The sequence below is a fragment of the Aptenodytes forsteri genome, unplaced genomic scaffold (assembly GCF_000699145.1).
Source record: "Aptenodytes forsteri isolate BGI_AS27 unplaced genomic scaffold, ASM69914v1 Scaffold173, whole genome shotgun sequence".
In the NCBI taxonomy this organism is placed as follows: Eukaryota; Metazoa; Chordata; class Aves; order Sphenisciformes; family Spheniscidae; genus Aptenodytes; species Aptenodytes forsteri.
This window is the reverse complement of record NW_008794449.1, coordinates 1,164,210-1,186,282: the sequence shown is the minus strand read 5'-3', so window position 1 is coordinate 1,186,282 and position 22,073 is coordinate 1,164,210. Positions and strand designations below refer to the sequence as shown.

The 22,073-nt window shown below is 43.6% G+C and overlaps 1 protein-coding gene across 1 annotated transcript in view; it reads right to left on the bottom strand.

Annotated features, from left to right (window-relative positions):
* The window catches only part of SFMBT2 (Scm-like with four mbt domains 2), a 104,330-nt gene that overhangs the window by 52,909 nt on the left and 29,348 nt on the right, over positions 1–22,073 (bottom strand). The window contains exons 4-6 of the mRNA XM_009290413.1: positions 13,367–13,455; positions 9,930–10,176; positions 3,509–3,606 (exon numbers count right to left, since the gene is read on the bottom strand). Coding sequence (XP_009288688.1) covers positions 3,509–3,606; positions 9,930–10,176; positions 13,367–13,455 — 434 coding nt within the window. The remainder of the gene's footprint in view (positions 1–3,508; positions 3,607–9,929; positions 10,177–13,366; positions 13,456–22,073) is intronic.

The window sequence follows — 22,073 nt, the reverse complement described above, 5'->3', positions numbered from 1 at the left end:
GATACAGCACAGGAGACCAGGGGGAGCATACTGTGATGTCAGAGAAGATCCCCAGGATGCTATCTGCCTCTCTCTAGGAAACTAAATCCCATAATCTATGTCCAGCATTCATCTTAACCAAGCTACAGGGCTTTAACTCTAAAAAATGCATTGATTCATAAATATTAGGGCTAGAAGGTGCTGTGTTTGGAGTCTGGCTTTCTGATACAAGGCTCTCTCTTAGAGAGCACCAGCAATGCCATCACTGAAGCAAACCACTGATATTGTCACACTTAACTTGAAATCAGGCCCCACTAACAGTTCGACCACCCTTATTCATACCGAAAGCCCTGGCCATTTTCTCAGGTGTCCTCTGAAGCCTAAGCCATCGTTTATGACCGGTACCTAGCCAAGCATGGGGGATCTCTACAGCACCCTGAAATCAGAGCAGAAACAGCAAAGGACACATCTCCTTGGGGTGTGGCCTTTCAGAAGGATTTGTTCTCCTAAACCATTCAAACACCCTTGAAAATCCTGTACGTATTTAGTTTTCTTTAAGGATCAACATGTTTTCTGGTAAGAACGGAATGACAAAATAGCGGGTATGTTGCAAAAAGCTTTTGTGAAGAAAAAAATTATTCCAGGATGCGCAGTTTGCAAAACATTATGTTTAGTAGCTATATAATAGCAGCATTTTTTGGCAGTTGAACGTCACGTTCCTTCTCAAAGGATCCTAAAGCATTTTACAAACACTTTCAACATACAGCCAAGTGTAAAATAGCACCAGGAAGAAAAAAAAAAAAAAAGAAGATCCTGTTTGCAGCCTTCCCCCTGATTTTTGCAACCAGCTCATGTGGTCTGGTGGCTGGTGCCCTCTCTTTGGATGCCGAGAGGGGATCAGGGCTACGCTTTTGCAAAGGATTTTTGGATCTGCTGCCGAAGACCACCACACGCAAGTTCAGCTCTGCCACACTTCTGAGCGCTGATAATTCAGGCTCAAATCCATGGCTCATGAGGTCTCAGGCAGAACCCAACCCTATGACACCAAAACCACCGACAGCAACAACGGGCTGACAGACCCATAAGAGGAGCCACTTCTCGCACTACAAATGCGCATCTGCTTTCCCAGCACCACCGCCTGGGACCAGTTTGATGGCGCATGACTGACACTGCCCACAGTCGTGCGCAGCTCCAAGGACAACAATCATTTGAGTCGTAATCCAGCCAAATGTGCACACGCTCACCCTAGGGACCGCTCACGTCTGTAGAGCGAGCACACACTTATGCCCTCCTCAGTGATGGATTTCTGTAGGGAAACGTGGAAAATGTGGAATATAATTGCTCGGTGTGCAGTTTACCATTTCCGCCAAAGTAAACACTTCCAGCTTTCCAGGAGATCTTTAACAGTTGCCAGCTGTCAAACCCTGTGTTTTATATCTCATCTAACACATGACAGTTACAGTAGCACGGAGCCCCAGGCACCATGTAGAGACATTATTTCCGTGCCGGGTTTGCAAAAAAATTTAAAAAAAAATTTAAAAAAAAAATAAAAAAAGACATCCTTGGATTCAACACTTTTTGCTGGGATCTGGGATTCTCCTTGAAGGTCCCACACATAAATATTGGCTTATCTTGTAAGATCAGACAAGTGTACTCTCCATAGTCTCCTAAAGCCTCTCCTTAACTCATGTTTAAGTCATTACTAGAGGAAGACATGCTCACAGGCACGGACAAGTTCTCATATTTCTCTCCTTAATTAAGAGGCACAAGATGGGTTTTTTTCACCCTAAATGGGTAGAATAAAGTGATGCCCACACACAATTTATTCAGCCTCTTGCCTTCCCAGCACCAGAACCAGGGGCTTAGATAACACCGGACACTGAATTCAGCTCACCTTGTGCTCAGCTTTCACATTACAAATAAAGAAGCCTTATTGACCTAATCCTGCCTTTTTGTCACATTTGGCCCCAAAGTAACTCTCCTCTTGGACCATTCAAGCATTCCACTGTTTTGCATTGTCTTCCAAGAGGAACATCTTTGCAAGCTCCAACCGCATGGCACGGCAACTAGGATCTGCTGAATTTAAATTTATGACCCTCATGCAATAATTAAATAAGCGGGTATAAGTCTGGCATGCTGAGAAGAGGCAGCAAAACAGCTGTTAGTTATAAACTTTAAAAAAAAAAAAAAGGGTGTTTTATGAGCCTCATCAAAAACATTCTTCACTCTTTCATATAGACAGGAATAAAATTTACACATTAGGCATTCCCTATTGTGATTTAATCACTGCCCCACACAATGCATTTTTGATGTTGAAACGGCAAATGCAAACTTTAATAGAGTTGGTGGATTGAAACGTTGTATGAAATAAATGGCAAAGAATGAAAACTCTCTGCACGCCACTTCCATAACAACACGGGGCTTCTCAAACCCATGTTCGTGCCGAAGGCCAACGCACAAATCTTCCCACTTCTCCCAACCTAGCACAGCTTTCACATTGCAAGCAAATGAGCCACTGCCTGGGCCATTAGCAAAGCTTTCCCAAATTAATGTTGCTAATCCAAGTGCATCTCAGCTGGGCGAGGAGCCTGGATTCCTCATGGGAAGCTGCTGCCACATCCCTGCAGAAAGGGTGAAGGTGGCACCAGGGTTTCGTGGCATGTCAGCCAGGATGGGGCATGGTGGGTGCCTTCTTCCAATTGCATAGGTGTTTTGGGGTGTCCCAGTGCAATGTTGCTTATGGGCAGGGAAAGAACCCAGAGGGTCTCCAGGCTGGATGAGCCAGGAACGGTGGTGAGGAGGGCACCATGGTCCACCAGGTCCCCAAGCAGGAGGTGACACCGGAGACAGGGCACACACCTCCCTGAGCATCCCCTCGCACCCATGGCCACACTGCCCATCGCACCGCAGCAAGGATGTAACTGTTAGAAACCAGACGGGCACAGCTAGAAATCAGGATTATCTGGAGCCGTCATGATTAACAGCAGTGAAGATTTGGACGGGAAATTAAAGCTGGTGCCTCAGGGCTGAAGCACATCTCTATTAAAAAACAGAATGAGGGGAAAAAAAAGAAGACGTGGGAGCAAAATTATCTTCCACTTCCACTATAGGTCCCTGAAGGAGGTTTTTCTGCCTTGTGGCTCATGATCAGCTGAAAATTTTGGTGCAGGGCTCACAGAAAGGTGGCTAGTTGATGGCAACTTTCATATTCGTAGCCCTGCATCTTCACGGTTGTATACGACGCCTTTGCACAGGTCTGACAGAATAAGACACATTAAAAATAACGTTGGAGAAATCAGTGCTGATCACCCCTAGCCCCTATAAAACACTGACCACAAGAAATTAGTTCTCAGAATGGAAAGTCCGCACATAAAACTGCATTTTATACAAACATCTCACTTGTGACCTTTCACGGTGATGTATTAGAGCAACGGCCTTTCCTGCAAAAGTATAACATAAGCCACTAAACACTGCATGATATTTATTCATCGTGGGTTCTGTAAGTGAAGGAAAAACGTGCATCTTTTACCTTGAACACTTCCATTGGAAGAGGAAAATTTGCTGCATCATTAAGGGATTTTTCCAGAGCGCATTTCCACTCAGATATAGTCTTCAGAGAATAGATATCTAAAGCGATGACGACAGAAAAAACAACAAAACCAAGAGGTGACTGTTTGGGGATCAAACATTTTTGAAAGACTTAAATACCTATGTCATAAAAATGGATAGTACAAGTGAAAAGAACAGTGTGTATATTCCAAGCTGTACCGCGTGGATAAATTCAACACAAAAGCAACTAGCAGGGGCACATTTGAGGAAGATTGTGTTTTATATCCTGGAGTAAAACCCAGAAAAATACACGTCCTTCATTTTCTGCTGAAGAAACAAGAATCGTACTATCTCATTACTTGAAAATAACAAAAACTCTCCTTTGATTTTCAATTCTCAAAATACCTAGTTTTCCAGTTTGAGGAGCCTCAGGTCTTCAGCCAATATTAGTTACATTTGAACAAAGGCAGAAATATCTTTACCAAGGCTTCTGTTCATTGGAAAGTCTTTTTATTATTTATTTTTTTATTGCATGGTTGAGGTTTTTTTGCGGTGGGTGGGGGTAGGTGTGGGAAGGAACATTTCAGCTCGATCTCTACCTAGACTCATTTGATGGTACCACACTCAAACCAGATTACCGCACCAATTCAAAGACTCACACTTACAAATTTTCACCATTATACTTTTAGGCAACATCTTTGTCAGATTCACATTGCTTTCATAGAGTTTCTTTAAATAGGTTTAATATTATTAAATCATTATATTAACAAGCCCTTTATGGTTCAGTGCAGTGAAATGCCTATGAATCACCAAAGGAAACAATGTAGGAAACAATACTATGATGAAGAACATTATATTGGATTTACTTCTGCCCTAGAAAACATATTGTTATCCTGCACATAACAACTTCTTGCAGAACATTCACATCAAGGTCTTAAAGAGACAAGACAGGTAGATAGATTGCAGCAATCATTAAAAGGGATATGACCATTTACTCAATAATAAACTTGAACCTTGACACAGAGTGAACAGTATGAAGCTCTTCTTTTGTCAGTTTGGCTTCACACACACACTTACATCACAGTTCAATTTGGCCCAATTTGCATTTAAATTCTGTACATCTAATAACCATATATATTTACTAGCTAGCAAAGATTTACTGCTGTATCTTACAATTCTGAAGGAGCAAATAAAAAATATATATAAAAAAAGAAATTGGCAAGCACTGTTTTCACCTAGCACTGACGGTACAAGAGAATTTTATGCTCTGATCTCAACAGATTTAAGACCTTATCAAAATAGGATTTGCAGAATCACTCACTGGAAGTGGATGTATTTATACTTCCACTATATCAAACCTCGCTACTTCAGAACAGACATCAAGGATATGCATATGAATTTAAACACACTTAAAGGGAAATGTTAACCTTTCAGGGCTGTATTTTGAATTCCTCAACTGTCTGTTTATTAATGGGAATATACATTTCAAGTCGTTGTTTACAGCACGTGCAGCAGTCACAAGAATTAAAAAGTGCATTCTTTATCTAATTGTTCATTATTTCATAGCCCCGTTGCTCCAGTTCTCCCTTACTTGGCAGAAGCTCTGATCAGCTTGAAGGGCAGGAGGGAAACGACTCACCTTGTTTCTTCCTTTTTGGCTTAAATGACGCCAAACAGGGAAATATTCAATACAACATGATTTTGCCCCAAGCTGCAGCCAGCCTGTTGTTTCAACTACCAGAAGTCTGAGTTTTGGAAAACCCTGCCGGATGCTCCCCTGCTCACCAGACAGCAAGCTGAAAACAGACCCTCGTTTTCTACCGTGATGGCAGTGAAGCATAGGAAAGAAGAAGGAAGTGGCATTTTGGGCAACTTTGCCCAAAATCAGTGAAAACAAGCAGCAACTTTTTTGGGCAGTGTCAACAAACTTTGAGAGATAAAGACAACTCCAATGGTTTCAATAACCAGCAAGTAGTATCATATGCACATTTAATTAGTGGCAGTTAGCTTATGCTGGCAAGTATATGGACACTAAATCGCACAGTTGAAAGAGCATAAAGCATTTTGTGTAAGTGATAGGGTTGCAGGTAATTGAACAAAGTGTACTGTGTCAATTTGTATTTAGGTTAACAAGGAATGAGTAATTAAAATGACTGCCAATTTGTCTTTAAATAGAAAGTAACATAAAATGAGACGATCTCCTCCTGCATAAGCAGTCGAGGCAAGACCATCGGCGGCTCTGTGTCAAGCAGCCTGTGCCAATTTGCACTAGCAAAGAGGTTTATTTTGGATTCAGATATACAGCTGAGGGGAAAACACGCTATGACCCCTTTGCCTCAGTTAAAAGGGCTCACGAGACACACAAAGCCCCTGAAAGTTGCCATTTGGAGAAGACAGCCAGGGTACTATTTCCTAAGGACCCTCTTGCACATTCTTGTACATCAAGCGGGCGCTAGGATGTGGACGGCTTCAGAAAAGAGACCCAAAATACTGTAGATGTTTGGATCCATGGGATCTCCTTTATATGAGATGCTCTGCATCTTGAACAACTGACCTCAAACTGCTGTGCAAGGCGAAACCCAACTTGGCAGGTCCCAGAGGTGGATCAACACAGGAAAATCACCGCCCAGACAAAAAGGGAAAAAAGGCTGAAGATGCATATGCAGCATCCAAGTCAAGGGTAGGCAAAGCACTCACAACCTGCAGAACCGATGTATAACTGAACATCCTCATTTGATAGCAATTGAACATGCAGCCTGATTTGGGAGGAGCTGCGTGTCCTCAACATCTCTTCGGAGGAGATTCAGAACAGTTTTGATATACAGTCTAAGACTGATCCTGTTATCAATCAAGGAGTCACCACAACTGGCTTCAAATGTTCAAGTTAGACAACCAGGTCTGCGTTCGTTGCTTTCAACCACCCTGAGTGGAAAAAAATAGGCTTATGAAGATGTCATTTCATCTGACCTATGTTAGACATGTCTTAGGCATCCCCTTTTCTCCACTGATCATAAAGAGAAAGCAATAGCTCATGCTGAACTGTCTTTTTGATGCCTATGCTACGGCAGGTGAATTTAATCCCTGATGTGTAAAAAGCCAACATACTGCCCACAGACCGTCTCTCTTTCCTAAGAAGGTCCGTCCTAGGTCTTTCACACAACAAAGGTCTTCCTAGTCCAAATCCTATTTACTACAGAAGTCACTAGGAAGGATGTAAGCAGGCAGGGATGTGTCCCTGGCACACTCTCCTGCCCTGAGGTCCTTAGGAAATTGCATCCTTTGACAGTTTGTGGTTTAGTAGCTTCATCCCTGAGTTTCTTTAGAGCTCTCTGCTGCCATCATCTCACCCTGACAACTCAATACTGCTTGCCTGCCTGCTTGCTCCCAGATTTCTTTTGCAGACTCTTTAATTTGAAAGAGATTCCCTAAGACCAGCCACTTGGCTTTTTCCCTCTTCTTCCTCTGGGTTAATGTGACACCACAACTGTCTCGTACGCTTTATTCATCCATTGTGCTTTATGAACGCGTTGATGTTAGGTGGACATCAAATGGCTGATATAGTCCACTATGTCAGAAGTGGAACAACCAGCATTCCTGCCTCCAGAAACAACTCAAGATTCCCATTTCTGACTGGCTACCTCCTGCAGTGCAGAGCCTGACAACTGGGTAGACCAGAAGGGGGGGATGAAAGAAAGATCCCTGGGGGCATGTTCAGGAGAGGACTTGTGAGAAAATGGAAGAGTTCAGACCCAAAGGGTCTTTTCTCAGCAAACTCCTGTGAGACACAACTTTAGGAGATGTAAAGTAATGACCACCTATTTAAGTCAATGGAAGTCAGGAAGAAGATCTCGGGCATTGAATTCATTAATAACAACATTCACCAAAAAGTGAATGACCAGAGAAATGCCAAGGAGACGAAAGAGGTATCAGATGAAGACAGATGAGAACAAGAGAAAGAAATTTTAAAAGCATTTAAATCAAGGAGAGGGGAGAAGAAACAACTTCAGCAAATAAAGAATCCAACAACAAGTTTAGAGACAAGACAACTTAAAAAATGAAAAGGAAAAAAGAGATGGGGAGGAATCCATAGAGAAGGAAAAGCACAACTGGATAAAAGGAGGAAAGAATAGAAAAAGAATGGAATAAACAAAGAGGAAGCACAAATCTCGTTTGGGCCATTTCTGTATTGATTCACCAAACCTATACAGGCCAAGAGGGTTCAAAGACAGCCAATGAAAAAGTGTTTCTCTCTAACACAAATACTGTGTAAAATAACAGAGTGATATTCATGCTCTCCAGCATTCGCATCTAATTTAAAGTGATGGGGAACATTGATTCCTACCTATCAGTGAAGAAAAACACACGCTTCCAAAAAGCATTCGAGACCCCAAGTTAGACCCAAGACTCAGACAGACTTGTGAACATGACAATTGCATGTATCGGGGTAACCTCTCCGAATCAGGTGTGATGGACAGAAGCCACATCAGAAATACCTACCCAAAGGAGGGCTACCTTTCTGCTATCATTTGACACTCACGGAAAAACTTCACCCACAGCACAAGGAAAATGAGGCATGGACCTGTGTAAGTCATCCACCTACACAGGAAAAGGCGGAATAGGTCTGCTGGGCCAAAACCTATGTATTAACCAAGAAAGCACCGCACTTCTCAAAGGAAACAGCAGTCCTCAGGCATCCAACTTGGAGGTGTAAACAGCTCGCAAATATGGGCCATGCTCCACAGGACTTGGCAAACAGCTTTGTGGCCCCAAGTATTTACGAAAAATACAGATGCTGCACACTTTCTGCCCCAAAGCAGACCATGCACGCAACAGTCTAAGCTGTCATGTTTAACCAGATCCCTAACTCCAAGACAAGTCAACCAACTTGACTCAACCAACTTGGCCAACTCAAGTCAGACCAACGCAGAGCCAAATGTCCTGAGTAGAGAGAAACCCAACTGCCCAGAAACTTTCACAAAGTTTTGACCAGTATTATTGCTGTGGTGGAGAAAATTCACCCTCCCAGTCATCCCCCACTGTAATGGAGTATAGCCTGGCTGGACATCTCCAAAGCCAGCCCCAGAACCTGCCAGTGAATGCCTCTGCAAGCATTTCTCCAGCGGGCTTCAAGTAGCCCTGAGCCCCTGCTGTGTACTGTGGTCCCCAGCCCATATCCTGCTTGCTATACCTTAGTAATCCTGTTTTCCCCTACACTCAGCCTTGCACTCCTTCTTGCCCTGCTGGTTTGATCCTGCTCCTTTTGCCAAACCCAGTCCCACTGTTTGGAGTCTGATTCCAGCTGACCCCTAAACTCTACTCTTGCCCAACCTCCTGGCCCAGCCTGCTCATGCCTGACTCTTCTGCCTGGCTCCTGTTCCTTGTACTTCTCCTGCCCCTGGATTTGTGACTTCCAGTTTCTGACCTCAGATTGGCCTAACTGCAGTCCCTATCTCCCTCCTTCCAAGCCGGTTTGAACACTACACTCAACTCTAGAGAGCTTCTTCTCTAAGTCGCAGTCTCCTGATGTTGAGTCTGGTCTGACATACTTGCAAGGACTTCACTCCCTTGGAGAAAATGCAGGACAAAAACTGTGGTCTTTTAAATCTGAAAGACCCACCTATCCTTACTCAAAGGAGTATTTTCTTAGCTTCTAGCAACAGACATCCCATAACCCCTTGATGGGCAGGTTGACATGGACAGGCAGACAAACCCAGCACCCCTAATGCACTTTCTGACTGGTTACACACAAGGCAGGTCTCACTTGGCAGATGTACAGCAATGTTACAGCAGAATATGAAAGACCTGTGTTAGAGGGACCATGAGGGTCCCAAAAGACTTTCTCCAGCCCTGGGAAATTTCATGGAGGTCTACTGCTACCCAAGAGAAATGTGTGTGGCCACGGAAAGACAAACGGGCAAGAGGTGTTTGGTTGAGGGGACAGCAAATGGAGCCTAGTATATGCTGAGAGGTGTCACCTAGGACTTGATTTGGACAGCAGAAGACTGGCTCCCAGTGAGGTCTCCACCAGGATGCCTACAGTATGGCCAGGAAGACCTGGCCACTAAAACGCCACTGAAAAGGGCTGGGCAAGCAGGCACATCCTTGGACCGTCCCCATCAGCTCTGCCTTTTGGTGGAACAATGCACGAAGCTGCTTTTATTGGACACTGCTTCCTTCCAGGAGTGAGCTAAGCTAAACTGAATTTATTAAATAAATTTAATGCAGTTTACCTGACCCACTTTGAACCCAAATTAGATGGCTTTCACATGCCACCTGTGTTACAGGTAGAAACCACTGTAAAAGCAATGTGAATGCTGGATAAGACGAAATGGGTTGCATGAGCATCTCAAAACATCAGTAAACGCCACAAAGGGAGACAGTATTTTTAGGAGGCTCTTTACCTGCAGGTGGGTCCATTCTGTATTTATTCTCTTGACACCAACCGACTGGTCGAAGTCTGCAATCCAAGTAAAACAACCACTGGTCATAGGATTCAGTCTCCTCCAATCCCACATAGCGAAGGCGTAATCTTCCTCCAACATTTTCAACCACACTAACTATCCAGTACTGAAAGGGATTCTGGGAATCCTGCAGCTCTATTAAGGAATCAACTGTAATGAGGTCTACAGGGTTTTTTCCTCGCAGAGGCTGTTTGAATAGAAGCAAAACTCCTTATTTTAAACTTTATTTGAAGACTTCTCAAGGAAACAGATGACAGCAGAAGATTATTTTTGTTTTTCACACCATCATCCAAGCGATCAGCAAACAGTCTGTTCTTCTTCTATTTTACCCAATGTCTTCCAAGTGCAAATTCAGAAGTAAAACAGAAAACAACAGTTGTGCTAATTTCTCAACCGACATCATCAACAACAACAAAAAAAGAATAATAAAAGGTGGAACAGCTCATAAGGCACATCCACTTAGGATGCTCCTGAACAACTCAAGCCCAGTTATATTGGAGGATTTCAAACCAAATTCTCATTGATTGCAGCCAATAAGAACCAATCACAGGACTGGACACTGGCATTTACCTAAAAGGCAACTATTTTGCGCATGACCCTAAAATTGCCCTCCGTGCACTGATCCTTCCCACCAAAAGTCTTATCTCACTCCTACTGGCATGTAGAGCAAATTATTCCCCACTGCCATGGATGCAAGAGTCTATGGTGGTTACCCCAAAGCCAATGGCAGGCTCCCATCGGCTTCAGTGGCCTTGGGATCAAAGCTCAAGGCACACAGGATTTGCTGGATCAAGCCACCACGCCCAAGAAACCACAGTAAATGAGGTTATTTGCTTACATACAGTATTTTCTGTGATCCCAGTTCTGCAACCATTTACACATGTGCTTAACTTTACACCTGCAAAGCTGCCAACCGCAGGCATTAAAAAACCATGAGATGCTTTGCAGAACGATACCTTAGGGGCTCAGTGTTTTTGTTTTGTGATTGTGAGCATCGCTGTGTTGTCAAGCTTTTCTCCACTAACGTAACAGTTAGATTTCTTCTTTTTTTTTTTTTAAGTGCAAGTTCCAATTCTTATGCAATTTCTTGATTCCAGGGCTTTAAAAGCAGCACTAAAAAACAGCCCAAGAGCTGGGAGTATTGGTCCCCAAAGGAGATGTTAAGCACAAGCAAAATATATTTCAAACAAGGAATTTTTTTTCCCCCCCTATGTGTTTGTCCCACTTCTACTTAATTAAACAAAATAAACCTTTCAAGGTATTTTTTAAAATATTATTTCTGTAAATCAGAGTAAGTCCAGGTGGTTCTTTCCTAGGGGTGGCTACCAAAAAAAAAAAGAGGAAAAAGCCTTATTTTTCAAAAAAGTTCTCTTTCATATTGAATTTTGTTCAAAAAAGTTTTCTTTCATATTGAATTTTGAAAATATTCAAAATTTTGAAATGCAACCTATATTGACTACATCTCTCTTAAGCCAGAAATGCAGGCAACAGAATGAGAATTTGGTAAAATATGTAATTAAAATTAACTATAACCTTATCACATGTACAGTTTTAACCAGCTCAATGATTAACAGATATTTCTTAGAACAATGTGTTTGCCATGATAAGCCACTCCTCTATTGTATAAGCTACAAGCACCTGTATAATCTCTTCAAATATTATTTCATGGCAAAATGCAGTGTCAGAATTTAATAATATAATAGAAATCTACTTTAATGGTTTTCTTCCTCTCATACAACTGCTTCATTGCAACAAAACATTCTTTAATATGAAACAATGGTGTAATGATTTAACTTATAATAAATCCCTGGCTGTATAAAAGCGAATATTGCTTCTCTGATTTGTGTGCTAGATTTTAAGCCAATGGATTCTCACTTACCCCTGAGAACTGAATGGCTAAGATTAATAATTGGCTTGCATGAAATATTAACATTTACCATAATGTAAGAACTCTTTATATGCATAGCTAGCATGTAAAAAAAAAAAAGTATCACTACATATTGATTTAACAGCGTAACAACAATCTGCAGCACTCAAGAACAGCAAATCTGTTGACAGGAGGTTACATACATTGCACGACACGGACAGCACTAAGCACATATATTGCATAAAACACCAGAAAAGGGTCAGCAACTGTTTCAAGCCAATGCACTGTTTTCCCTCTCTGCATTTCTGCCCGGGGCTGCCTCTTTTCTCTGCCTGCGGAAAGGGAACGGAGAGGTTCGCGACGGCATTGCCGTACGCCGCAGATGGGTGTTGGACACCACCGGCTTTTTTGCATGTGCCACCTGGGAGTGGTCCAGGAACAGGGATGCAGCAGGCCTGAGGATGCGCATCATTTTGGGGCGTGCAAGGCCTGTTCGGCTAACAGACCTGGGGGGGGGGAAATCCCTGATGGTACGCTATTAATTCTCCCTGCCAGGCAGCTCGTACTGCGCAGGCACGTGGAAAAAGGATGCAGCTGTGGCAGGTGGGAGTGACCAGGGACAAGACGATCAAAAATGGTGCCTGGATGCACGCTTGCTTCCAAAAAGCCAACAGGAGCGCTTACACAAAGGTAAACCGCCTGTATGCCTTTATTCCCAGCCTAAATACAGAGGGGCAGAGAGAATTATCTCCTGCAGGACGGGCCGTCTCCTCTCCAAACGTCCACACAGCATCCACAGGAGAGCAGGGCACGTCCCAATGGAGAAGGTGCCCTGCTCCCACAGTTTCAAGGTGAATCTGCGGGATTTTTGTCCAAGATCTCAAGGCAAGCTGAGGCTGCTCCAGGTGTAAGCCACCCTGTGAATATGCTGCACAGACTGGGCTCTTGGCCATATGGGTGCATCTGAAAAAAACAGACCCTTCTTCTCTCCTGACTACCAACGACTGAGGCCACCTCACCCAACTTCCCTGCTAAATCTGACTGCTGTGTTTAGGTGGAGGGAATGTCCTTGGGGGAGCTATTTCCATATATACATAAATCTGACAGTGCTCCCCGTCAACCTGCTAAACCCCCTCTCCAACCTGTGTCCTGACCTGAAAGCTCAGGTTATCAGTTTGGTGGATCTAACGGGGCACTGAATGGCTGCGTCCTCCCTTCCTACGGACTCCCTCCATGCTCTCCTGCACCACCCAGCCTTTTTTGAGTACCCAGCTTTCTAAATACCACCCTCCAGCCTAAAGGCAAACCAAACTACCCATCACTGGGTCAGACGCAGAGCCAGCGGAGTCAAGGCAACGTTGCCACCGACTTTCGGCCAGTGCTGGATCAGACCCCGCTGCCAGCACACAGACGCTGCAAGCACACAGCCCTACGCGTCGGGAGCGCAAACACTGCTGCAGCATGCACACCGCGACACCGGATCGGATAGAAACTGCAATCTAATACATACGCCTTCCAGTAAATTTGCGGGTGCAGTCCGGGCGCCAGTCAAATCGTGTATGAGAAACTCCGTCCAGTCCATGTATTTATCTTTGATTGCTGGGCAGGGGGAGGAAAGAAAAGAAACGCTTAGCACAGCAGACTGCGATGGACTTGCCACATGTATTTTAGAAACATCTCCTCGGGGTTTACCATAGAATCATAGAATCATAGAATCATTGAGGTTGGAAAAGACCTCTAAGATCGAGTCCAACCATCGACCCAACACCACCACCCACTAAACCATGTCCCTAAGCGCCTCATCTACACGTCTTTTAAATACCTCCAGGGATGGGGACTCCACCACTTCCCTGGGCAGCCTGTTCCAATGTTTAACCACTCTTTCAGTAAAGAAATTTTTCCTCATGTCCAATCTAAACCTCCCCTGGCACAACTTGAGGCCATTTCCTCTTGTCCTATCGCTAAAAAATACCAGTTCTAAAGTTTCGGATACAATTGCAATCCCGACCAGGAGGAAACCTGGTTTGTTGTCCAGTTCCTCGGGCAACTCACGCACATGGTTACATCCCAAAATAAGGGAAGGTGTTGCTCCACTGTAGCCATTGACACCAATCTGCAAGGCATGGCTTATCATCTCCATCTCTCCCACTCAAAACCGGCCACCGCTTGTGTAACCATTCGTTTCCTGCTTACCATGTAGGCTCAGATACGATTTATAAAGTTTCTTTGTATGTTCACTAATGACCTCAGAGAAAAAAAAGCTGTGCAAACTTTTAGTTCCTCGACAGGACAACAAAAACTCCAGGTGCTTTCCCCCACAAAGCAGAAAATCAACCCTGAGAACATCGTATGCCAGCTGCCGAGCAAATATACTTGCAAGAAGAAAGATTTAACGAACTTATCAGGAACGTCTATTTAATTTCAAAAAAAAGTTTGAATAATTTCTGAGCTACACGCTGTAAGCCTGTGCTACTTTAGGGATCCGTATCCACATAGTTTCGTAAGATTTGAACTGAAATGTGTAAGTGTTGCCTCTGGGATTCAAATTCTCGTTCAATTCTTGTTGAAATCAGTAAAAGTTGGGCACCAAAAGGCAATTCAGCAAATCTCAGCTTCAGAGATTCAGATGCCTCTTCAAGCACGTTGTGCATCTGCAATCAGAAACCAGACTTTAATTCCATCTGCCTGTAAATGGGAATTAAATTACATCAGAAACATTTTTCTCTGTCTAACTTGTATGTTGGACAACCAACAGTAATAGTTATGTTGCTAACACAGCAACACCTATAGAAGGGAAAAAGCACAAGCATTTGAAAATTAAAACACTTACTCTGAACAAACAACTGGATACATGGTTTAAAGACCATTACCCCATAGGGGAGGCCAGGAAGGGCTGTAATTAACCAGCGGAGGTCCAAAATGATTAAGTGATAGCAGCCCTCATGTTTTGCTCAAAGGAAGCGGAGTCCTTTGCTCCGCACTTTAGGGAAATACCACGTTAGTCAACCAAGAGCAATCTAGTCTGAAGCACTTTGCGTTTTCACACAAAGCAGGGTGGGATTTCAGAACGTTTTAAAAGCTTGGTGACTGTGACTTCTCAGCCCTTCCCAGAGATGGGTGTCAGCTACCGCAATGCCTTGACGATGCAGAACCTGAGCTGTGGGACCTCTGAGAAGGTACAATCTCAGTGGTTAGAGCAGGAGGACTTCAGGCCGCAAATGCGAACAGCAATGTGAGCACAAATATTGCCACCGTTACCTCCGGACAAGGAGACCAAACCTGAGCCTTCTCAAAATGCAGCCTCAAGCCATCTGCTGCCAAACACTGAATTAAAGAAATGCAAAGAGGGAGCACCGGGTTTGCCCAAGGACAGCTACATGACTTGCCACAAAACATGCTCCTGGTTGGGCTTGCTTCCCGCGTGGGTGCTTGGCACACTTGGACTCTGGCCCATACTCAGTTTATACCCTAAATACCTTATGCAATCCATACAGTTGGCCACAGATAAAGACGGAAGCCATGCCCAGCAGACCGTACATCAGACCTCATTTCTGAGTTGTGCTCCTTCCCTAAAAGTCAGTTCTCCCAATGTCACTTGAACTATACATTCAGTTTATAGATCTAAATTACTTTGGAAGTGCATTTAAATGTATTTAAAATTAGCAAACTTTAAAGTGCTGGACTTGAGCCTCTATAAAATAAAACCTAAGCTAGCCTGGCACTGCTCTAAGTCTTTTGCAGCACTGATTTTACATGATTTCCAGGAGATTTATGACCTTTACATTATTAAAGATGAAGGAATAGCCTGAGAAGAAATGGTTTATACATGGCACTTTCTCTCTCAACATTCCTGTTGCGTACACTTCATCAGTTCCTGTCCACCTACATTAGCATAAAGAAAACAAGCTTAATTTTGGCATCAGCGAGAAGATAGTAATTGCCGTAATGAATGAGTCTGGAGTCCCTCTAGTTCAGACTTCTGCCTCTCGCTGCGAACAGCACTGGGTGCATCAGGGAAAGGTGCAAGTTGAACTTCATTTTGGCTCATACCCACAAAGTTGTCAGCCAAATTTTGAATGCCAGAGCTTCATTACTAAGGAATGACAAATGTGATAAAAAGAACACGGTTCGAACTTTCAAAGCTGGCAGGAGGGGGAGCGGGAATAGGATTTTCAAAGTTGACAACAGATTTCGGGGGCCTCCGTTTCCAGATGTCCGATTTGAGATGTCTTAACGGTGCCCGATTCACAGATCTTGCTGTCTGTCAGTCTGTCCCTCTTCTAATGTCTCTCAAAAAAAAATCTCTTGTCCTTTTTAAAAGACTTGCACCTCACAACTTTTTGACACCCAAATAAGATGGGCTCCCTCTCCACATTCAAATCTGGATTACAGGCTTCCAAAGTCCAAAAGCGCCAAGGTGACCTTTGTTTTCAGACTAAACAGACTCAGCTGAAAAAACAAGCTACTCCCAGTTCCTGAGTGGTTTCAGAGCCATCCTCCCCAAACAAATCTAATATCTGGTGTTTTGCTTTATTTTACTCTTCTTTTGCAGTGAGATAAAGGGACTCTGAAAACCTCTGAGAAAGAACAGACTGCAGTGGAAGTTTCAGGAACAGGGATTTGCACTTTCTTCTATGCCTACAGAGCGCAATCGGCCTTCTCAGTACTACAGTTCAAGTCATTACAATGCAAATATTAATTTTTAGTAGTAACGAAGTGAATCGAAATCATCACGATATCTGCAAAAGCCTTCGAGGACCAAGCAAAATGTTAAACAAGAATATTCAAACAAAGGAAAATCCGCTAGGTAAATGAGAATAGCTGGCAGTGTAATGCATGGGTGCCCAACCTGAGCATCTATCTTAAGAAATGCTGGTGCTTCTCTGGTGTATCAGTCTCAGCACCTGTGAATTGAAGCACTGATTTTCAATCACTAATTCACATTTTCGCTTGTTGGCTACAGGCAAAGATCTAACTGAACCTCTCCTACAGACAGGCTGGAAGAACTCTGCTTTTAGAGCCCATCTGCAGCTGTCTGGCCAACCGGTGGGATGGGAAGGTGGACAGGACAAAGGATCCTGTTCCACAGGGACCTAAGCTCCACTAGTATTGCTACTTTCAAAACATTTTTTCCTTCCTTAAATAACCTCAGTGAGTCAGGAGTGGTCCATGGGGCTCAGATATCCATCTTTTCTCTACCTTTCAATGGATCCGTCTTCCCAGAAGACCTCTGTGAAGTTCCCCCACCCAGAACCTGTCAAGCTGAACGCACCCCCAGGATCTCAGCTAACGTCTGTGGTGCTGTGGGAGGCAGGGGAAACACACAACAAACAAAGCAAAAGAAACCTCGTCATCAAATCCTTTCAGAGAGAACCATTTCATGCAGGGAGGTAGGTCCTCCTACAAAAGCCAAAAGCCACAGAGGACAAAATGTGTCCTTCAAACAGAAAATACAAACCTTCAAATGGAAATACTCTGACGAGCCCCTTCCAACCACAAAGTGTGATGGGCACAAGTGGTAATTTACAAGCGCACAATTAATGTCACCCTAATTCATGCCACCCTAGCTCTTACTGAGCCGCACTGACTCAAAAGGTGGTAAGAAGTCTTCATAGTAAGAAAGTCCCTGGTACTTCTGCCTGGATGGCATAGGAGGAAACATCCCTTGTTCTTCGCAATCCAGGGAGCTGACAAAACTGGGAGGAAGACATTTACCAATGCATAAAATCCTCTCCATGCAGGGGTAAGTACTGAAAGCTACCCCTCCCTTTGCACACCCACCCTTCCCTCACCAGGCACAGCTCATCTGTGAAGATGGCACCTTGGAAAGGAACTGCCGCCCACACCACAATGGGGCTCAAATAGGCCCAATGACAAGAAAGCATTTGAGGTATTCTAGTTACATTGAGGCTACTCTGGAAATTATATCCTAAGCAGCGATGGCTTGCTTGACCAAGACAACAGTAACGTAATCACACTGACTGGTCCTCTAGAGCATGAGGCTTTGATACTCTATGAAGACACAGCTTGGCCAAGAGTCCCACTGTCGCTATGAGTAACAGACCCATCTTAGTGCCAGTCCCGTGGTCCTGCACGGGGTCACTGTGCAGAGAAGTGACCAACGTGAAATTGTGCAACGGTCTGAGACCCTGGGGGCCAAGTGCCATCAAATTTATCATAGTGAGAGGAAATGATTCAAGAGAAGCAGAGACATGGTAGCAGGAAAAAAAAAAGACTCAGTTTAGTGATCCCACCGATGCAAAGGCCGCAGCGTGAGCTGAACTGAATGATTAAACACAAGATAATCCAGAGAGGAGACAGGCATTAGCAACGCTTTCACCATGGAAAAAGCATCGGTCAGAGCTTGCACCATATTAGGCACAGTACAGCCCAAACACGAGGCATGCATCGCACGAAGAGGTGCTCCCAAAATGCCAGTGCTCTTCTAACTACTTTTCTTTCCAGGTTTAGCAGGCGACACCGCAGCCCCGTTTGGAGCTGCAGCTTGTGTACGCAGATGTGCCTGCTTCCTTTGGATCGGGTTCAGTTCATCTTGGAGCCGGCGTGTGTGGTTGTTTTCACACCTCTGCAGCTCCAAGGCCAGAGGCTTTAAAGCGTCTTCCTGCCATAAAAATGCCACAGAACCACCTGCTTCAGAGCAAAGCAGCCCAAAACAGACGCCAAATCTGCACGTTGCTGGGCCAAGGTATATCCATAGCAGACCCAATAGCTCTGCTCCAGATTGCATTCATGCAGGACTAAATGCACAGAGAGGAAAATCCATCTGGATCTAGATCACCACAGGAAGACCTCAGAAAGAGCCACATTTCTCTCCCCAATTCCTGAGGAACAGTTGTAGTGGTGCACCAACTCCCAGACTCGGCACTGGGCTGGGCTGGTTGAGGCTGAGCTAAGGCTTTGCCTCCTCCTAATAGACCTCGGTGAAATTATCCACACCTGCAAAAGTAAAAACCAAGTATGCGTGCTCCACTACAGTCTTTGCAGCACACTACTTTTGTGTCTCCCGGAGGAAAATACAAAGCCCTCCTGCCTCCTTCAATGAAAAATATTCATTTCAGAGAGTAGCTTCCAGTTTGGCAGATATTACAGCAGATCCTTAAATTAGAAAGAAAAAGGACCCTTCCACAACAAGACTCTATTTATTTCCGCAGATGCGATGGTACAGTTTAAAAAAAACTGAGCTCCCCTTCCACAGGGCTGAACTCCATCAAAAAACAGATCGCACCCAATATTCCTCAAATAATAATAATTCTTCCCACTTCTTTCTCTACCTCGATTCACCCTGCCCCCAACCTTTCTGACTCCCATTCCTCTCTCCCCTTTCCACCCCCTGCCATTTTCTCACTTTTATTCATTCGTCTCATTTTCCCAAGCAAACGACTCCGGGTTGTGGCTGGAGCTGACTGCTCCAAACCCGGGTACCGCGGCAGCAGCTGAGGAGCAGGGGCTGCTGCAACCCGGTCAGTGGTTCATGGGCAAAGTACCATTACCATCGCTCACCGTGCACCAGGTTTTTCACCATCAGCTGCTCAAAAACAGCCCTTTCCCCTTGCACTGTGTGTGCTGACCATGAAAGCCATGCAAACAGCGGCTGGAAAAGGCCAGAGCACTGCACACCCTGCATCACCACATCCCCTGTAATCCCACTACCCGTGCGCCTGAGAGCCTGGTGCACAACTGCCTGCCCGTGCAAACCTGTAAATCTCTGTGCCCAGCCACGGCGTATAATGGGTTCAGATTTATCTGCCTCTCTAGAGAAATAAGAGATTAAAAGAACATTTACAGTCCCATGAAACCACTGAGTCATAGGCTCTCCATTCAATGAATATGAGATACTATTATCACATTACCAACTCTTGGGATTTTATCCAGTCTCCTAGCAGTTGCTGTTTCTCTTAAAGCCATTTCTCCCAGGGTCATGGGTTTATAGGAAAATCCTCATTTTCTACTTTTTTTTTTTTTTTTTTTCACTGCAAAGCACAGGAAAAAACTTGAAATCGGAAAGACTGAGAAGACAATGGAAAGAACATGCACTTTTTTTTTTTTTTGGCCTTTTTATGATTGGGTTTTTTTCCCCCAAAACCACTCCCTTGATTGACAAGAGCAAGACTCAGGAATTTGAACTGCCGCGTTCAGTAAAAGAAACAAAGAGTAGCACAAATACCTTACTGGCTTATAGCACCTAAATAAGCTACTCCTCAGAAACACCTTTACGCACCCCGTGGATACCCTTGCCCTTCCCAGCCACAAGGGAAGGCATAAGAAGCACAAACAGAGGTTGAGCGGGCCAAGACCATGCTTCCAGCCACCAGGGACCATTGCGCGAGTAGCGTGCCACTGCTTCAAAATAACGCACGGTAATACAAAATAATACATCATGCATGACTGAATACCTATGCCCATCTATCTACCTACCATTTGAGCACGTTGAGTGCAAAGTTGCAGGCATGAGGACAACCTAACACCAGCCTGTCTGAGAGGACCCGAGCTGCTGCCACCGGTAACGGGGCCCAAGACAAGTGATAATATCCAATTATGCTCATTTTTGTCCATACTTTTTAAAAAAAAAATCATTAGGAAAAAAAATGCTTTTTCATGTTGGGTTTTTTCTGTTGTTTTTGGTTTTGGTTTTTTTAAATAACCCAGGATCACCAGCAACCTGTCGACACCTCTACTGGAGAATCCCCACTGGACCCCATCAACCTCTAAACAAGATAGTTTCAATTTTCTCATATGCGAAGTGCAGAACAGCCTCTTAAACAGCTTTATAAAATGGTTTAAAATCTTTGGGATAAATCTGCTAAGCGACAACACTCTCATTGTGGCAACAATTCTTACTATTAAAAATTTAACTCCTTCCTAGGATTGGAATGAACAAAAAACGGTTAACAAAGAGGAATTATAGCTGGGCAGGACCTGGGCAATTCTTGTCACTTCATTATGAAATAAACTAAAATATCAGGATCTCATAAAAAAAATGAATTTTTTAAAGAAGTAATTCAGGGTGTTCAAAAGTTTATATACAGATATTATATAGCATGTTGCAAAAATATAGAAACCTTGTAACATTGATATTTTATTTTAAACTTGTCACACATTTGATGCAATATTTATGTTATAAAAGTCTTCACATATAAATGTTATAACTATGTTATAAAGGTCTAAATGATAGAATCAAAATGAGATGTCTTTATATCAAAATAACATAGAACGCTAAAACAATTTGTTTAGACTTCACCCATCAAAACAATTTGTCAAAACTGACATGTTCTCACAAAATATTTCCATTTTGATAAAAAAGCATTTTGACAGAAAACGGTTGAATCCACACATTTTCCTTCGGCTTACTGAACTATATACGTCCTTGTGAACCAGACTGTGTGTGAAAATAGGGTGGGGGTGTGAGTGCTGTCCCTGCTCCTGTGCCCCTAAGCAAAGGGCTCAGGCTGTGCCTACGCTGCTTTTGAACCCTCCCCAAGTCCTCCAGGGCAGGGAACATCCTCTGCCGCATACCCTACAAAGCCAGATCCCCCAGTAGGCATTTCCAAAATAAATAAAAAATAGATTTAAAAAAAGCTACTTAGTGATTTAATGGCATTTTCTATAAAAACAACTGTTCGTTTTGGATTCTTTTGCGGGCTCCCTGGAAAAAGCCAAATGGGGCTGGAGACATCTTCAGACAACTTACTTTGTCTGAAGTTTCAAGAATCTTCTGTTCTCACAGAACTTCCGCGGTTTGAATTGGATCACAAAATAATGAAAATGGTGTCCAAAAAAGAAAAAAAGAAGTGCCTCAAAAGCTGTTGATCTGATTTCCTAATGATGCAGCCATAAATATCAAGAGAAATCAACTTCAGAGCTCAGGCATCACCTTCTATACACCTGTCTTAAATACGGAAAGCGTTCAAAGAAAATATTATATTTAGGGGATTTTCATGGAAACCAGAAGTTATAAGCAACTTGTCCATCAAAGAATACATGTGCTCAAAATACAGTCCTGGAGTCAGCAGTACATTGTGGTCCCATTCACACGAATTTACAACAGGCTAATAAACAGATGTTCAAAGGAAGTGTGATATCTGTAGGAGAGCGAGTAGCTCTTGTACACTGTTAGAAGATGCTGCTTTAAGCTACCGATTTATCTACTAGATCTTATAACTGTTAATTATCTAACTTCTTTTATAAATACAACCGAG